The 17,459-nt window shown below is 46.3% G+C and overlaps 1 protein-coding gene across 1 annotated transcript; it reads left to right on the top strand.

The window, feature by feature from the left end:
• Window positions 1-468: 468 nt before the first annotated feature.
• On the top strand, window positions 469-3,092 carry LOC119277708 (actin-7-like). The gene is made up of 4 exons (XM_037559013.1): window positions 469-623; window positions 1,261-1,332; window positions 1,448-2,455; window positions 2,551-3,092. Exons 2-4 carry the CDS (start codon window positions 1,276-1,278, stop codon window positions 2,614-2,616), a joined length of 1,131 nt encoding a protein of 376 aa, XP_037414910.1. The 5' UTR covers window positions 469-623; window positions 1,261-1,275; the 3' UTR covers window positions 2,617-3,092.
• Window positions 3,093-17,459: the final 14,367 nt, after the last annotated feature.

A 17,459-nucleotide genomic window follows, 5' to 3' on the forward strand; every position in this document is an offset into this window, starting at 1 on the left:
CTATTTGATACGTGCGGCTCAAAAAAAATTGAGGAAGGCTCGATGTATGGATGGCGTCCTCTGGCATCTGTGTCCGCGGGTAGACACTCCGCGGACGGACACAAGAGGAAATTTACGGACGTTGGAAATGCCCTTATAATATAACAGAAAAAAAAAGGTTAGGCTCCACTGCACGCAAGTACAAAGGCCACGTCAGCCGCCGGCGTCCCCACCAGTCACGACATCCGACGTGGACGTACCGGATCACACACCGAAAGTTCCGCGCTGCAGCCGCCCGCGCAGTGAGACACCATCGGACGCACACTGCGTTTCCCCACTGACCCGGACCAGGTCGGCCAGGAGCACGATGTTGTCCCGGTCGTCGTTCCCCTTCAATGCTCGTGCCGTGCCGTGACATGGATGGTGGCGTCAAGCGCGGCCAAGAACGCAGCGGACACCCGAGCTACCGAGAGCCAGTCCAAGCGGAGCAGGCGGGCGGCCCGCAGAGCATATAAAACTGCTCCCCTCCACCTTTCGTGTTGCTTCGTCTCCTCTCCCATTTGCCCCCGCCTCGCTCTCACGCCGCTCGCGTCACTCCGAGCTCCCACGAACCACCCCCCAATCCGTCAACGCGCCCGCCCGAGGTATGCTTTCCTCTTCCTCCTCCTTTCTGAATCGATTTGATCCGTAGAGCAACGGGTTCTGCTAGGTTGTTTCGGTAGATCGCCAAGCGAGGTGTCGGCTCGTGGTTTTTCCGGTGGATTCTGCGCTGGCAGGGTGGTTCGGGTGGTTGGTACGGTGCGGTGCGATCCTTAGCGAGTTCGTGCTACCGTCGATGGTGTTCGATCATCGGATTTTGGTATGGTGCCGTTGATTCCGTAGGATCTTATCTCGTGACCGCTGACCACGGGCTGCGGTATCTTCTCTGTTGACCGCTTCGGGTTCGGGGTGACTAGTGAATCGTGAACTGGTAGAATCTTCCTAATAACACGTGATTTGCGAAAGATCGGATCAATCTCGTGAGATATGTATGGTACTTTTACCGTGATATATACGTAGTAGCTAATCAAGAATCAAATCCCGCGCTAATCATTCCATACAATACCTGGAGAAATCTTGCGTGATGACCGGCAAAATATCCGTTTGTTATCACGCGTTTGTCTTGTATATCCATCTGTACATATGTGAGCGAATATTGTTGTGATGCTCAAGACCATGCCCTGATCTTTTATTATCGAAATTTGAAGAAGCAGACTGAAAACTAAAATTCTTCTGTCGCAGAAAACCGCTTGAGAAATGGCTGAAGAGGATGTCCAGCCCATTGTGTGTGACAATGGCACCGGAATGGTCAAGGTCAGTTACCCTGTCATGGTGTCAATCCCAAATTCAGTTACTAGCATGTTGTAGTGCAGAGTACATTTCAGCGCACGAACTGATCATCCATCCATCCTTCCGTTGCAAACCACAGGCGGGGTTCGCCGGCGACGATGCGCCGAGGGCCGTGTTCCCCAGCATCGTGGGCAGGCCGCGGCACACGGGGGTGATGGTGGGCATGGGCCAGAAGGACGCGTACGTGGGCGACGAGGCGCAGTCCAAGCGAGGCATCCTGACGCTCAAGTACCCCATCGAGCACGGCGTGGTGGGCAACTGGGACGACATGGAGAAGATCTGGCACCACACCTTCTACAACGAGCTCCGGGTGGCGCCCGAGGAGCACCCGGTGCTGCTCACCGAGGCGCCCATGAACCCCAAGGCCAACCGGGAGAAGATGACCCAGATCATGTTCGAGACCTTCAACTGCCCCGCCATGTACGTGGCCATCCAGGCCGTGCTCTCCCTCTACGCCAGCGGCCGGACCACCGGCATCGTCATGGACTCGGGCGACGGCGTCAGCCACACCGTCCCCATCTACGAGGGCTTCACGCTCCCCCACGCCATCATCCGGCTGGACCTCGCCGGGCGCGACCTCACCGACGGCCTCATGAAGATCATGACGGAGAGGGGCTACTCCTTCACCACCACCGCCGAGCGGGAAATCGTCAGGGACATCAAGGAGAAGCTCGCCTACGTCGCCCTCGACTACGAGCAGGAGCTGGAGACCGCCAGGACCAGCTCCTCCGTCGAGAAGAACTACGAGCTGCCGGACGGCCAGGTGATCACCATCGGCGCGGAGCGGTTCAGGTGCCCCGAGGTGCTCTTCCAGCCGTCCATGATCGGCATGGAGGCCGCCGGCATCCACGAGGCCACGTACAACTCCATCATGAAGTGCGATGTCGATATCAGGAAGGATCTGTACGGCAATGTCGTGCTCAGTGGGGGTTCCACCATGTTCCCTGGGATCGCCGACCGTATGAACAAGGAGATCACCGCACTCGCGCCCAGCAGCATGAGGGTGAAGGTGGTCGCCCCGCCGGAGAGGAAGTACAGTGTGTGGATCGGCGGCTCCATTCTTGCCTCTCTCAGTACCTTCCAGCAGGTAGCCATTTTTTTCGTACATACTTGCTCACTAATGCTCTGTTATTGCTCGTTTCACTCTCCGAGATTAATGGCGTGCCTTCATTTGTGTTACAGATGTGGATCTCCAAGGCGGAGTACGATGAAACCGGCCCGTCGATCGTCCACATGAAGTGCTTCTGATCAGTCCGTGGCTGACCAACCTGTACCTGTCATTCAGTTGCTTGAGGTCCAAACCGCAGATGCCTGAATGTGTCATGGTTTCCACGGCGTCGTGGTTCACTGAATCATGGAACAAGTTTGAAAGGTAAGGTCGATTGATGGTTTCGAACAATTCTGTAGGGCGTCGGGTCAGTTTCAGTGGGTTCACTGAAGGTGGGTTGGGACATTTATTTTGGTTTCGGCGATTCAGCACATGCGTGTGCTGGAGACCTGAAACAGAGTGTCGTTTGTTTGCACCACCCCGGCGAGGGTGTTCTCTTGTACCTTTTGTAGCGGGGGTTTCTTGTCGAACTACCTGGTCTGTTCTTGTTTGTAGAAGGAAGCTTATTGGTACTTAAGCATTTGTACATTTTAAATTATTGAGGGAAGTTTATGTTTGTTATGTGTTGTTGTGGTAAAAAAAGATCATAAAACGTGGAGTGGATACTCGTTGTTGATCCGGTTGGTGTGTTACGATTCTAGCAAGCGTCACAATCCCGTGTGAGGGAAGTTTGCAACGGGTCGATGTATACTCTCGAAAGCTAGACAACAATGTGTTTGTGTGGGTATGGCCTTGGATACATATTGTCAAACCCTGAATCGTGTCGGCGGCTGATCCGTCGATACGACATCCTTGGTGATCCTTCCCATTCGAGTCGGGCATCAGAGATGAAATTGTTCAGATGGAAGTTTGAGACTCGAAGAAAATCTTCTTCCCTGTCCATTTTCAACTGGAAGTCCAATGCTCAAAGAAAACCTTCACCCTAGTCTGTTTTTCTAATAATCACCTCAAAAAAGCCTAGTCCACGCCTTTTAGTGGTATCATTTTGCTCAAACGAGAGATGACTTAGAAGTGATCCATGGTGTGCCTTTTATAGGCTCTTGGTCATGTACAAATGACCACCAATACTCTTGTGGGAGAGAAAAGTAAGGTCAAGACCCTCAAAAAGGAGAAAGAAAGCCATGTCTAATGTACTTGGTCCATAAAAGGGGATTGCTTTGGTCCATGAGGGATGGTCATGAATATACTTGGTTTCATATTTCTTGTGAACCTCCCGTACTTGGGTTGTCTTTGACTTCTGCTTCTGTTTTATCATCCTACAAGGGTCAGTTCTTCTCTGCCTTATTTGGGGTTGTGGAAATAAGCTGCTCCATATCCAGCTTATTCTAAAAGTCCAGCCTAAAGTTTTATTTTATAAGCATACTATTTAAATCTTAATTAGTAGGCTTCTAAAATAAGGTTTAGGTTAACCTAAACTTTAACCTAAACTTTATTTTAGAAGCCTATTAGTTAAACCTAAACTTTTATTTTAGAAACCTACTAATTAAGGTTTAAATAGCTCCTCCGAGTTCAAGATCCAACCGAGGGGGTTGGCCTCGGCCTCCTCCACCCATAGCCACAAAAACCATAATGGAAATACCTCTCCCATAAAGGAGAGAGGCCACATTAAGAAGAATGAGGAGGGCCCTAATACATGTAGCCAACAAAGCTAGTGAGATTGAGAACCTCACTAGAAGTGTTGGAGACCAAGTGAAGTGCCTTAGTTGTATGGATGTGTTGGTCTTTGCCTGTTAGAAGAACTCCACGAATTGATATCTTCGTTCTCCATTGAGGGAAAACTTGCTCCTTGCTACAAACCCTTGCGCTTTAGGGCCCAGCGAGTAAATACTGGTCGGAGATATCACGAAACAGAGTTTTTCTAGCGTCATTGCCGGGGAGTTTCTTCAATAAGTCATAGGTTCTGCATTTAATTATTTTAATTCCTTGTTATTTACTTTACTTAGTAACTTTTATTTGTCATTATTTTACTTTTTAGCATTCCAAAGAACTCAAAATAACAAAGGATTATGAATTCTAGCAAGTAGTACATTTCGCCTAAAATGCTAAGCTCCCGAGGAATGGAGCTCCCTGGTGCATTAAGGCTTTGGGCGACGGGCAGGACCATCATGTCAGCCTTTATACGATGTTTGCAAGTCGACTGATCTCTTTATCCATACACTCGTTGAATTATAGCGATGTGAGGCCCCACATAAACGTTCCCGGACTCTCAAGCGCCTTCCATTTCGTCCTTCTCACACCAGCCCCCGCCATCCCTCCCAACTCTGGCTCACAATTTTCTGATCCACTTCCCCAACGACGCTAAGTAGCGGTGGTTCCACCGATGGCGTGGAGAAGCGGTGAGGACCCGTAGGGCTCTCAGGGCAGAGTCAAGCTCACGCATGTTGTTTTGCTAGTGGATCGAGCAGCAGGGCCGCCCATAGAGGCCATAAGGCCGCTGGATCCGGGACGACATGTGCGTGTAGCCCCTCCTCTTGTAGGATCTGTGACGTGTTCAACGCGGTGCCACTCCTCTCCCTGTAGCTGCCACTGATGCGGGAACTGATCTTAGTTCCCCCATATCATAATATTTCTCATTTTTGTATCATACTATTCTGATTAGTAGATGTTACTTTCCCATATCATACTATTCTGATTAGTAGATGTTTAGTTCCTTTTGAATAGTAGATGTTAGTTCCACCATATCTTATTAGTGGTATTATGCACCGTACTATTCTAATTAGTAGATGTTAGTGCCCGTGATGTTATTTTCTTTCAAAACTCACCGTTTGAACCCCTCATATATCAAAATGCATTATATGTCATCTACATTTGCTATCTTGTGCCTAATATTGAAAGCAGGTCTTGGAATCATTACTTTGTTGGTTTTCAAGGAAGTTTGTCATTTCTTCCTATGATGGCCCATGAAAGCTTGTTGCATAGCCTGTTTTATGCTGCCGATTGGGACCCCCCACACGGGTTGTGTCGTGGTGATCTCACGGCAGATGCCATATGTGTTGGGGAATGCAGTAATCCAAAAAAATTCCTACGATCACGCAAGATCTATCTAGGAGATGCATAGCAACGAGACAGGAGAGTGTGTCCATGTACCCTCATAGACCGAAAGCGGAGGCGTTTAGTAACGCGGTAGATGTAGTCAAACATCTTCACGACCCAACTGATCCAAGTATCGAACGTACGGCACCTCCGTGTTCAGCACATGTTCAACACGATGACGTCCCTTGAGCTCTTGATCCAGATGAGGATGAGGGAGAGTTCCATCAGCACGACAGCATGGCGACGGTGTTGCTGATGTTGCCGGCGCAGGGCTTCGCTTAAGCACTACGACGATATGACCAAGGTGTTAAACTGTGGAGGGGGCACCTCACACGGCTAAGAGAACAACTGTTGTGCATTGGGTGCCCCCTGCCCCCGTATATAAAGGAGGGAGGGAGGAGGTCGGCTGCCTAGGAGGGGCGCGCCTATAGGGGGAGTCCAACTAGGATTCCCAATCCTAGTTTGAGTCCCCTTCCTTTTCCAAGAGGGAGAGAGAGGGAAAGAGGTGGAGGAGAAAGAGGAAAGGGGGGGCTCCCCTAGTCCAATTCGGTTTGGGCTAGGGGGGGCTCTACCTGGCCGTTGCCTCCTCTCTTCCACTAAGTCCCATGAAGGCCCATTAATCCCCCGGGGGGTTCCGGTAACCTCCCGGTACTCCCTAAAATGTCCGAACCTTTCTGAAACCTTTCCGGTGTCCGAACATAACCTTCCAATATATAAATCTTTATGCCTTGACCATTTCGAGACTCCTTGTCATGTCCGTGATCTCATCCGGGACTCTGAACAAACTTCGGTCATCAAAAACACATAACTCATAATACAAATTGTCATCGAACTTTAAGCGTGCGGACCCTACGGGTTCGAGAACTATGTAGACATGATGGAGACACATCTCCGATCAATAACCAATAGTGGAACTTGGATGCTCATATTGGCTCCTACATATTCTACAAAGATCTTTATTGGTCAAACCGCATAACAACATACGTTGTTCCCTTTGTCATCGGTATGTTACTAGCCCAAGATTCGATCGTCGGTATCATCATACCTAGTTTAATCTCATTACCGGCAAGTCTCTTTACTCATTTCGTAATGCTTCATCCCGCAAATAACTCATTAATCACATTGCTTGCAAGGCTTATAGTGATGAGCATTACCGAGAGGGCCCAGAGATACCTCTTTGATACACGGAGTGACAAATCCTAATCTCGATCTATGCCAACCCAACAAACACCTTCAGAGACACCTTTAGAGCATCTTTATAATCACCCAGTTACGTCGTGACATTTGATAGCACACAAGGTGTTCCTCCGCTATTCAGGAGTTACATAATCTCATAGTATGAGGAACATGTATAAGTCATGAAGAAAGCAGTAGCAATGAAATTGTAACAATCATAATGCTAAGCTAACGGATGGGTCTTGTCCATCACATCATTCTCCTAATGATGTGATCCCGTTTATCAAATGACAACACATGTCTATGGTTAGGAAACATAACCATCTTTGATTAACGAGCTAGTCAAGTAGAGGCATATTAGGGACACTATGTTTTGTCTATGTATTCACACATGTGCTAAGTTTCCGGTTAATACAATTCTAGCATGAATAATAAACATTTATCATGATATAAGGAAATAACAACTTTATTATTGCCTCTAGGGCATATTTCCTTCAGTCTCCCACTTGCACTAGAGTCAATAATCTAGATTATACGGTAATGATTCTAACACCCATGGAATCTTGGTGCTGATCATGGTTTGCTCGTGGAAGAGGCTTAGTCAATGGTCTGCAACATTCAGATCCGTATGTATTTTGCAAATCTCTATGTCTCCCTCCGCGACTTGATGTCGGATGGAATTGAAGCGTCTCTTGATGTGTTTGGTTCTCTTGTGAAATCTAGATTCCTTTGCCAAGGAAATCGCACCAGTATTGTCACAAAATATTTTCATTGGACCCGATGCACTAGGTATATATAACACCTAGATCGGATATGAACTCCTTCATCCAGACTCCTTCATTTGCTGCTTCCGAAACAGCTATGTACTCCGCTTCACACGTAGATCCCGCCACGACGCTCTGCTTGGAACTGCACCAACTGACAGCTCCACCATTCAATATAAATACATACCCGGATTGCGACTTAGAGTCATCCGGATCAGTGTCAAAGCTTGCATCGACGTGACAATTTACGATGAGCTCTTTCTCACCTCCATAAACGAGAAACATATCCTTAGTCCTTTTCAGGTATTTCAGGATGTTCTTGACCGTTTTCCAGTGCTCCACTCCCGGATTACTTTAGTACCTCCCTGCTATACTTATAGCAAGGCACACATCAGGTCTGGTACACAGCATTGCATACATGATAGAACCTATGGCCGAAGCATAGGGAATGACTTTCATTTTCTCTCTATCTTCTACAGTGGTCGGGCATTGAGTCTAACTCAGCTTTACACCTTGTAACATAGGCAAGAACCCTTTCTTTGACTGATCCATTTTGAACTTTTTCAAAACTTTATCAAGGCATGTGCTTTGTGGAAGTCCAATTAAGTGTCTTGATCTATCTCTATAGATCTTGATGCCCAATATGTAAGCAGCTTCACCGAGGTGTTTCATTGAAAAACTCTTATTCAAGTATCCTTCTATGATATCCAGAAATTATGTATCATTTCCAATCAACAATACATCATCCACATATAATATTAGAAATGCTACAGAGCTCCCACTCACTTTCTTGTAAATACAGATTTCTCCAAAAGTCTGTATAAAACCATATGCTTTGATCACACTATCAAAGCGTTTATTCCAACTCCAAGAGGCTTGCACCAGTCCATAAATGGATCGCTGGAGCTTGCACACTTTGTTAGCACCCTTTGGATCGACAAAACCTTCTGGTTGCATCATATACAACTCTTCCTCAAGAAATCCATCAAGGAATTCAGTTTCGACATCCATCTGCCAAATTTCATAATCATAAAATGCGGCAATTGCTAACATGATTCGGACAGACTTGAGCATCACTGCGAGTGAGAAAGTCTCATCGTAGTCAACTCCTTGAACTTGTCAAAAACCTTTCACAACAAGTCGAGCTTTGTAAAAAGTAACATTACCGTCAGCGTCGGTCTTCTTCTTGAAGATCCATTTATTTTCTATGGCTTGCCGATCATCGGGAAAATCCACCAAAGTCCATACTTTGTTCTCATACATGAATCCCATCTCAGATTTCATGGCCTCAAGCCATTTCGCGGAATCTGGGTTCATCATCGCATCCTCATAGTTCGTAGGTTCATCATTGTCTAGTAACATGACTCTCAGAACAGGATTACCGTACCACTCTGGTGCGGACCATACTCTGGAAGACCTATGAGGTTTGGTAGTAACTTGATCTGAAGTTTCATGATCATCATCTTTAGCTTCCTCACTAATTGGTGTAGGAATCACTAGAACTGATTTCTGTGATGAACTACTTTCCAATTCGGGAGAAGGTACAATTACCTCATCAAGTTCTACTTTCCTCCCACTCACTTCTTTTGAGAGAAACTCCTTCTCTAGAAAGGATCCATTCTTAGCAACGAATATTTTGCCTTTGGATCTGTGATAGAAGGTGTACCCAACAGTTTCCTTTGGGTATCCTATGAAGACGCATTTCTCCGATTTGGGTTCGAGCTTATCAGGTTGAAGCTTTTTCACATAAGCATTGCAGCCCAAACTTTAAGAAACGACAACTTTGGTTTCTTACCAAACCACAATTCATAAGGCGTCGTCTCAACGGATTTTGATGGTGCCCTATTTGAAGTTAATGCAGCCGTCTCTAAAGCATAACCCCAAAACGATAGAGGTAAATCAGTAAGAGACATCATAGATCGCACCATATCCAATAAAGTACAGTTACGACGTTCGAACACACCATTACGTTGTGGTGTTCCAGGTGGCGTGAGTTGCGAAACTATTCCACATTGTTTCAAATAAAGACCAAACTCGTAACTCAAATATTCGCCTCCACGATTAGATTGTAGAAACTTTATTTTCTTGTTACGATGATTTTCCACTTCACTCTAAAATTCTTTGAACTTTTCAAATGTTTCAGACTTATGCTTCATTAAGTAGATATACCCATATCTGCTCAAATCATCTGTGAAGGTAAGGAAATAACGATACCCGCCACGAGCCTCAACACTCATTAGACCGCATACATCACTATGCATTATTTCCAATAAGTCAGTAGCTCGTTCCATTGTTTCGGAGAACAGAGTTTTAGTCATCTTGCCCATGAGGCACGGTTCGCAAGCACCAAGTGATTCATAATCAAGTGATTCCAAAAGCCCATCAGCATGGAGTTTCTTCATGTGCTTTACACCAATATGACCTAAACGGCAGTGCCACAAATAAGTTACACTATCATTATCAACTTTGCATTTGGCTTCAATATTATGAACATGTGTATCTCCACGATCGAGATTCAATAAAAATAGATCACTCAACAAGGGTGCATGACCATAAAAGATATTACTCATATAAATAGAACAACCATTATTCTTTGATTTAAATGAATAACCGACTCGCATCAAACAAGAACCAGATATAATGTTCATGCTCAACGCTGGCACCAAATAACAATTATTCAGGTCTAAAACTAATCCCGAAGGTAGATGTAGAGGTAGTGTGCCGACGGCGATTACATCAACCTTGGAACCATTTCCGGCGCACATCGTCACCTCGTCCTTAGCCAATCTCTATTTAATCCGTAGCCCCTGCTTCGAGTTGCAATATGAGCAACAAGACCAGTATCAAATACCCAGGCGCTACTACGAGCATTAGTAAGGTACACATAAATAACATGTATATCAAATATACCTTTCACTTTGCCATCCTTCTTATCCGCCAAATACTTGGGGCAGTTCTGCTTCCAGTGACCAGTCCCTTTGCAGTAGAAGCACTCAGTTTCAGGCTTAGGTCCAGACTTGGGCTTCTTACCGGGAGTAGCAACTTGCTTGCTATTCTTCTCGAAGTTCCCCTTCTTCCCTTTGCCCTTTTTTCTTGAAACTAGTGGTCTTGTTGACCATCAACACTTGATGCTCCTCCTTGATTTCTACCTCCGTAGCCTTTAGCATTGTGAAGAGCTCGGGAATCGTTTTCGTCATCCCTTGTATATTATAGTTCATCACGAAGCCTTTATAGCTTGGTGGCAGTGATTGAAGAACTCTGCCAATGACACTATCATCAGGAAGATTAACTCCCAGCCGAGTCAAGTGGTTATGGTACCCAAACATTCTGAGTATGTGTTCACTGATAGAACTATTCTCCTCCATTTTGCAGCTATAGAACTTGTTGGAGACTTCATATCTCTCAACTCGGGCATTTGCTTGAAATGTTAACTTCAACTTTTGGAACATCTCATATGCTCCATGACATTCAAAACGTCTTTGAAGTCCCGATTCTAAGTCGTAAAGCATGGCACACTAAACTATCGAGTAGTCATCAACACGCATCTGCCAGGCATTCACAATGTCTACAGTTGCTGGCGCAGGTGGTACACCTAGCGGTGCTTCTAGGACGTAATTCTTCTGTGCATCAATGAGGATAATCCTCAAGTTACGGACCCAATCCGTGTAATTGCTACCATCATCTTTCAACTTAGCTTTCTCTACGAACGCATTACAATTCAAGGGAACGGTAGCATGAGCCATTGATCTACGACAACATAGACATGCAAAAACTATCATGACTAAGTTCATTATAAAATAAAGTTCAATTAATCATATTACTTAAGAACTCCCACTTAGATAGACATCCCTCTAGTCATCTAAATGATCACGTGATCCAAATCAACTAAACCATGTCCGATCATCATGTGAGATGGAGTAGTTTTCAATGGTGAACATCACTATGTTGATCATATCTACTATATGATTCACGTTCGACCTTTCGGTCTCAGTGTTCCAAGGCCATATCTGCATATGCTAGACTTGTCAAGTTTAACCCGAGTATTTTGCACGTGCAAAACTGGCTTGCACCCGTTGTATGTGAACATAGAGCTTATCACACCCGATCATCACGTGGTGTCTCGGCACGACGAGCTATAGTGCATACTCAGGGAGAACACTTATACCTTGAAATTTAGTGAAGGATCATCTTATAATGCTACCGCCTACTAAGCAAATAAGATGCATAGAAGATAAACATCACATGCAATCAAAATATGTGACATGATATGGCCATAATCATCTTGTGCTCATGATCTCATCACCGAAGCATCGTCATGATCTCCATCGTCAACGGCTTGACACCTTGATCTCCATCGTAGCATCATTGTCATCTCGCCAACTATTGCTACTACGACTATCGCTACCACTTAGTGATAAAGTAAAGCAATTACATGGCGATTGCATTTCATATAATAAAGCGACAACCATATGGCTCCTGCCAGTTGCTGATAACTCTGTTACAAAACATGATCATCTCATACAACAATTTATATCACATCACAACAAGCCTTGTAAAAACAAGTTAGACGTCCTCTACTTTGTTGTTGCAAGTTTTGCGTGGCTGCTACAAGCTTCTAGCAAGAACCGTTCTTACCTACGCATCAAAACCACAATGTTTTTTTGTCAAATTTGCTGTTTTAACCTTCAACAAGGACCGGCCGTAGTCAAACTCGATTCAACTAAAGTTGGAGAAACAAACACCCGCCAGCCACCTATGTGCAAAAGCACGTCGGTAGAACCAGTCTCATGTACACGGTCATGTAATGTCAGTCCGGGCTGCTTCATCCAACAATACCGCTGATCAGAGTAAGACGTTGGTGGTAAGCAGTATGACTATTATCGTCCACAACTCTTTATGTTCTACTTGTGCATAAAAATTCTACGCATAGACCTGGCTCTGATACCACTGTTGGGAAACGCAGTAATTCAAAAAAATTCCTACGATCATGCAAGATCTATCTAGAAGGTGCATAGCAATGAGACATGAGAGTGTGTCCACATACCCTCGTAGACCGAAAGCGGAAGCATTTAGTAACGCGGTTGATGTAGTCGAACATCTTCACGATCCAACCGATCCAAGTACCGAACGTACAGCACCTCCGTGGCTGCACATGTTTAGCATGATGACATCCCACGAGCTCTAGATCCAGTTGAGGACGAGGGAGAGTTCCGTCAGCACGACAGCGTGGCAACGGTGTTGATGATGTTGCCGGCGCAGGGCTTCGCTTAAGCACTATGCCGATATGACCGAGGTGTTAAACTGTGGAGGGGGGCACCGCACACGGCTAAGAGAACAACTGTCGAGCTTTGGGGTGCCCACTGCCACCTGATAACCCACAAGTATAGGGGATCGCAATAGTTTTCGAGGGTAGAGTATTCAACCCAAATTTATTGATTCGAGGGAGCCAAAGAATATTCTCAATTATTAGCAGCTGAGTTGTCAATTCAACCACACCTGAAAGACTTAATATCTGCAGCAAAGTGTTTAGTAGCAAAGTAGTATAGAAATAACGGTAATGGTGGCAAAAGTAACAATAGTGGTTTTGTAGCAATCGTAACAGTGGCAACGAAAAAGGAACTAAGCAAAGATCAATATGTGAAAAGCTCATAGGCAATGGATCAATGATAGACAATTATGTCGGATGTAATTCATCATGCAACAGTTATAACATAGGGTGACACAGAACTAGCTCCAGATCATCAATGTAATGTAGGCATGTATTCCAAATATAGTCATACGTGCTTATGGAAAAGAACTTGCATGGCATCTTTTTTCCTACCCTCCCGTGGTAGCGGGGTCCTATTGGAAATTAAGGGATATTAAGGCCTTCTTTTAATATAGTACCGGACCAAACATTAGCACTTAGTGCATACATGAACTCCTCAAACTACGGTCATCACCGGGAAGTGTCCCGACTATTGTCACTCCGGGGTTTGCCGGATCATAACACGTAGTAGGTGACTATTGACTTGCAAGATAGGATCAAGAACTCACATATATTCATGAAAACGTAATAGGTTCAGATCTGAAAGTATGGCACTCAGGACCTAGTGACAAGCATTAAGCATGGCAAAGTCATAGCAACATCGATCTTAGAAGATAATGGATACTAGGGATCAAACCCTAACAAAACTAATTCGATTACATGGTAAATATCATCCAACCCATCACCGTCTAGCAAGCCTATGATGGGATTACTCACGCACGGCGGTGAGCATCACGAAATTGGTGATGGAGGATGGTTGATGGTGACGATGGCGATGGATTCCCCTCCCCGGAGCCCCGAACAAACTCCACATCAGCCCCCCCCCCCCCGAGGAAGATTAGGGGTTGGCGGCGGCTCCGTATCGTAAAACGCAATGAACCCTTCTCTCTGATTTTTTTTCTCCCCGAATGTGAATATATAGAGTTGAGGTCGTTGGAGGTCCAAGGGACCCACGAGGCAGGGGGCACGCCCTGTACCCTCGTGGACAGGGTGTGGGTCCCCCTCTGTTGATTCTTTTGCCAATATTTTTTATTAATTCCAAAACGTGACTCTGTGGAGTTTCAGGTCATTTCGAGAACTTTTATTTCTGCACAAAAATAACACCATGGCAATTCTGCTGAAAACAGCGTCAGTCCGGTTAGTTCCATTCAAATCATGCAAGTTAGAGTCCAAAACAAGGGGAAAAGTGTTTGGAAAAGTAGATACGTTGGAGACGTATCACCCCCGTATATAAAGGAGGGAGGGAGGAGGCCAGCGGCCTAGGAGGGGCGCGCCTATAGAGGGAGTCCAACTAGGATTCCCAATCCTAGTTGGAGTCCTCTTCCTTTTCCAAGAGGGGGAGAGAGTGAAAGAGATGGAGGAGAAAGGGGAAAGGGGGGGGCCGCGCCCCCTCCCTAGTCCAATTTGGTTTGGGCTAGGGGGGCACGCGCCTCCACCTGGCCGCTGCCTCCTCACTTCCACTGAGGCCCATGAAGGCCCGTTAAACCCCCCGAGGGGGGGGCGGTAACCTCCCGGTACTCCGAAAAATGCCCGAACCTTCCCGAAACCTTTCCGGTGTCCGAACATAACCTTCCAATATATCAATCCTTATGTCTCGACCATTTAGAGACTCCTTGTCATGTCCGTGATCTCACCCGGGACTCCGAACAAACTTTGGTCATCAAAAACACATAACTCATAATACAAATCGTCATCGAATGTTAAGCGTACGGACCCTATGGGATCAATAACCATGTAGACATGATGGAGACACATCTCCGATCAATAACCAATAGCGGAACCTGGATGCTCATATTGGCTCCTACATATTCTACGAAGATCTTTATCGGTCAAACCACATAACAACATACGTTGTTCCCTTTGTCATCGGTATGTTACTTGCCCGAGATTCGATCATCGGTATCATCATACCTAGTTCAATATCATTACCGACAAGTATTTTAACTCGTTCCATAATGCTTCATCCCGCAACAAACTCATTAGTCACATTTCTTGCAAGGCTTATAGTGATGTGCATTACCGAGAGGGCCCAGAGATACCTCTCCGATACACGGAATGACAAATCCTAATCTCGATCTATGCCAACCCAACAAACACCTTCGGAGACACCTGTAGAGCATATTTATAATCACCCAGTTACATTGTGGACATTTGATGGCACACAAGGTGTTCCTCCGGTATTCGGGAGTTGCATAATCTCATAGTTTGAGGAACATGTATAAGTCATGAAGAAAGCAGTAGCAATGAAACTGTAATGATCATAATTCTAAGGTAACGGATGGCTCTTGTCCATCACATCATTCTCCTAATGATGTGATCCCATTTATCAAATGACAACACATGTCTATGGGTAGGAAACATAACCATCTTTGATTAACGAGCTAGTCAAGTAGAGGCATACTAGGGACACTATGTTTTGTCTATGTATTCACACATGTACTAAGTTTCCGGTTAATACAATGCTAGCATGAATAATAAACATTTATCATGATATAAGGAAATAACAACTTTATTATTGCCTCTAGGGCATATTTCCTTTAATATGATGGCTAAAGAGGGGGACAGACACAAGGACACCGGTGGGTTCCAGAGGCGAGGTCGGCACGCGCAAGTGTGTGACACGAGACATACCCAGGTTCGGGGCTCTCCGGAGAGATAACACCCCTACTCCTTCCGAATGTGGTTTATATGTGGTGGCTACAAGTTTGCTCCTAGAGCTGTTCATGGGAAGGAAGAAGGCAGGTCCGTGCATGCTTTGCCTCCCCGAAGTGTGTGTGAGTGCTTGTCTTGAGACCGACTAAGTTGAATAAAGAGAGAGGAACCCTTGGCATGGAGGGGCACCGGGGGGTCTTATAGCCCCCCCCCCCTGAGGTTGCAATGGTAATATTACATGGGTGCGGGGCCCTGCTGTCAGCGTATAGGAGCCGGCAGTGGGGCCTGCCGGTGCGGGTCTCGCCGGGTCCGTCGGGTGCGGGTCTCGCCGGGTCAGCCGGGCACGGGTACGGTCGGCTGCTGGATACTGTCGCATGCCTCACCAGGCGTCATTGGACGGCGGCGCCGCCCCGCTACAGGGTTACGCCCCCAAGACACCGCCCGACCCGGACGGGGCGTGGGGAGCACCGTTGCCACGCCCACCGGGGCCGGCATAAAGGGAGGGCGTGCTATAGCCACACCTCCTTGCCGCTGGAGGTTGACTTCTCGGGACCGGCCGACATGTGCCAGCTGGACGACCGGGTCACGGCTCCCGGCCGGCTCGCGCTGGGGAGCTGACCGAGGGTGATCCGGGTTGAGGGGCTTTGGCTAGCCCCGGTATTTTGAAAAACATCCGGGTTCCATTGCCTGCCCGGGGGCCATCCTCCCGACAGGTCGGAAATTGAGGATGTGTGAATTCATCTCGATTTCACATTCTCGTTAATCAACATGGGAAAAAGCTCGAATACTTTTGAACAAATCCCAATGATTGGTCGCTAAATACGAGGGTCAACATGGATAATTATGATGTGCTAGTCAAGTAGGAGGCTTGGTCTATGATAATGTTTCGTGCGATGTGCGGAGGTGGCCGTATGCAACCAGAGATGAACAATAAAGCCCCTTAACCCACATGTCAACATCAAGCCCGCAACATGTCGAGTCAGGCGCAAAGCACGCCGGATGAACCCAGTGTCATGAGGTGTTGCTTCGAAGTGAGGCGAATGACCCGAGTCTAAATCAATGGGGAAGGAAGGAGGAGACCCCCCCTTTTGGTGCACAACACTAGAGGCTTGGAGGAGGTGTCAAGCCTCTTCCCCCATGTATATAAATAGAGGAGGAGGGGCTTGCCGTAGCACCTCACACCCCGGTTGCTGGCCGCCTCCATCTCGTTCCATACACCCCTAAAGGCTTGGAGGAGGAATCAAGCCTCCATGCAGTTCTTAGCGAAGCTCTGTCAGATTTCCACCATACTCCCGCCACCATGTCATCATGTTGTCGACATCGGTCTCATCCACCTCCCCGCCTCGCTTCCTTTATCAAGAAGGAAGAGATGACATCAAGCTGCACGTGTGTGCAGTTCGAAGGCATTGTTCGTGCGGTGCTACATCGGATTGATTTGGCGAAATTACGAGTACATCACACACGACCTTTATATCCTTAAATGTGCATGTTCTACAAGGGTATGTAGCCCTTTTTACCACTCGTTGCTAGCATCTAGTAGATTGGATATTGGGTTTATTCGTTCTCTCGTAGGACTTTTTTTGTTTCCATTGCAACGAATAACATCATTACTCGTGCATGCCTTCAGATCATGTTGTCTGAGCCCTTAAATTAGACAACACACATTACATGCACCACAGATAAACAACTTACATGTGTATGTTTTCAAATCATAAACTATAACCATGAATGACGACATATAGAATAGGCACAAATGAATCTTACCAATCACCTGCATATCTCATGCCTAAGGAGAATTACTCACGCATGGGAGGAGAATAACCGAACATCA

The sequence above is a fragment of the Triticum dicoccoides genome, chromosome 3B (genome assembly GCF_002162155.2).
Source record: "Triticum dicoccoides isolate Atlit2015 ecotype Zavitan chromosome 3B, WEW_v2.0, whole genome shotgun sequence".
Taxonomy (NCBI): domain Eukaryota; kingdom Viridiplantae; phylum Streptophyta; class Magnoliopsida; order Poales; family Poaceae; genus Triticum; species Triticum dicoccoides.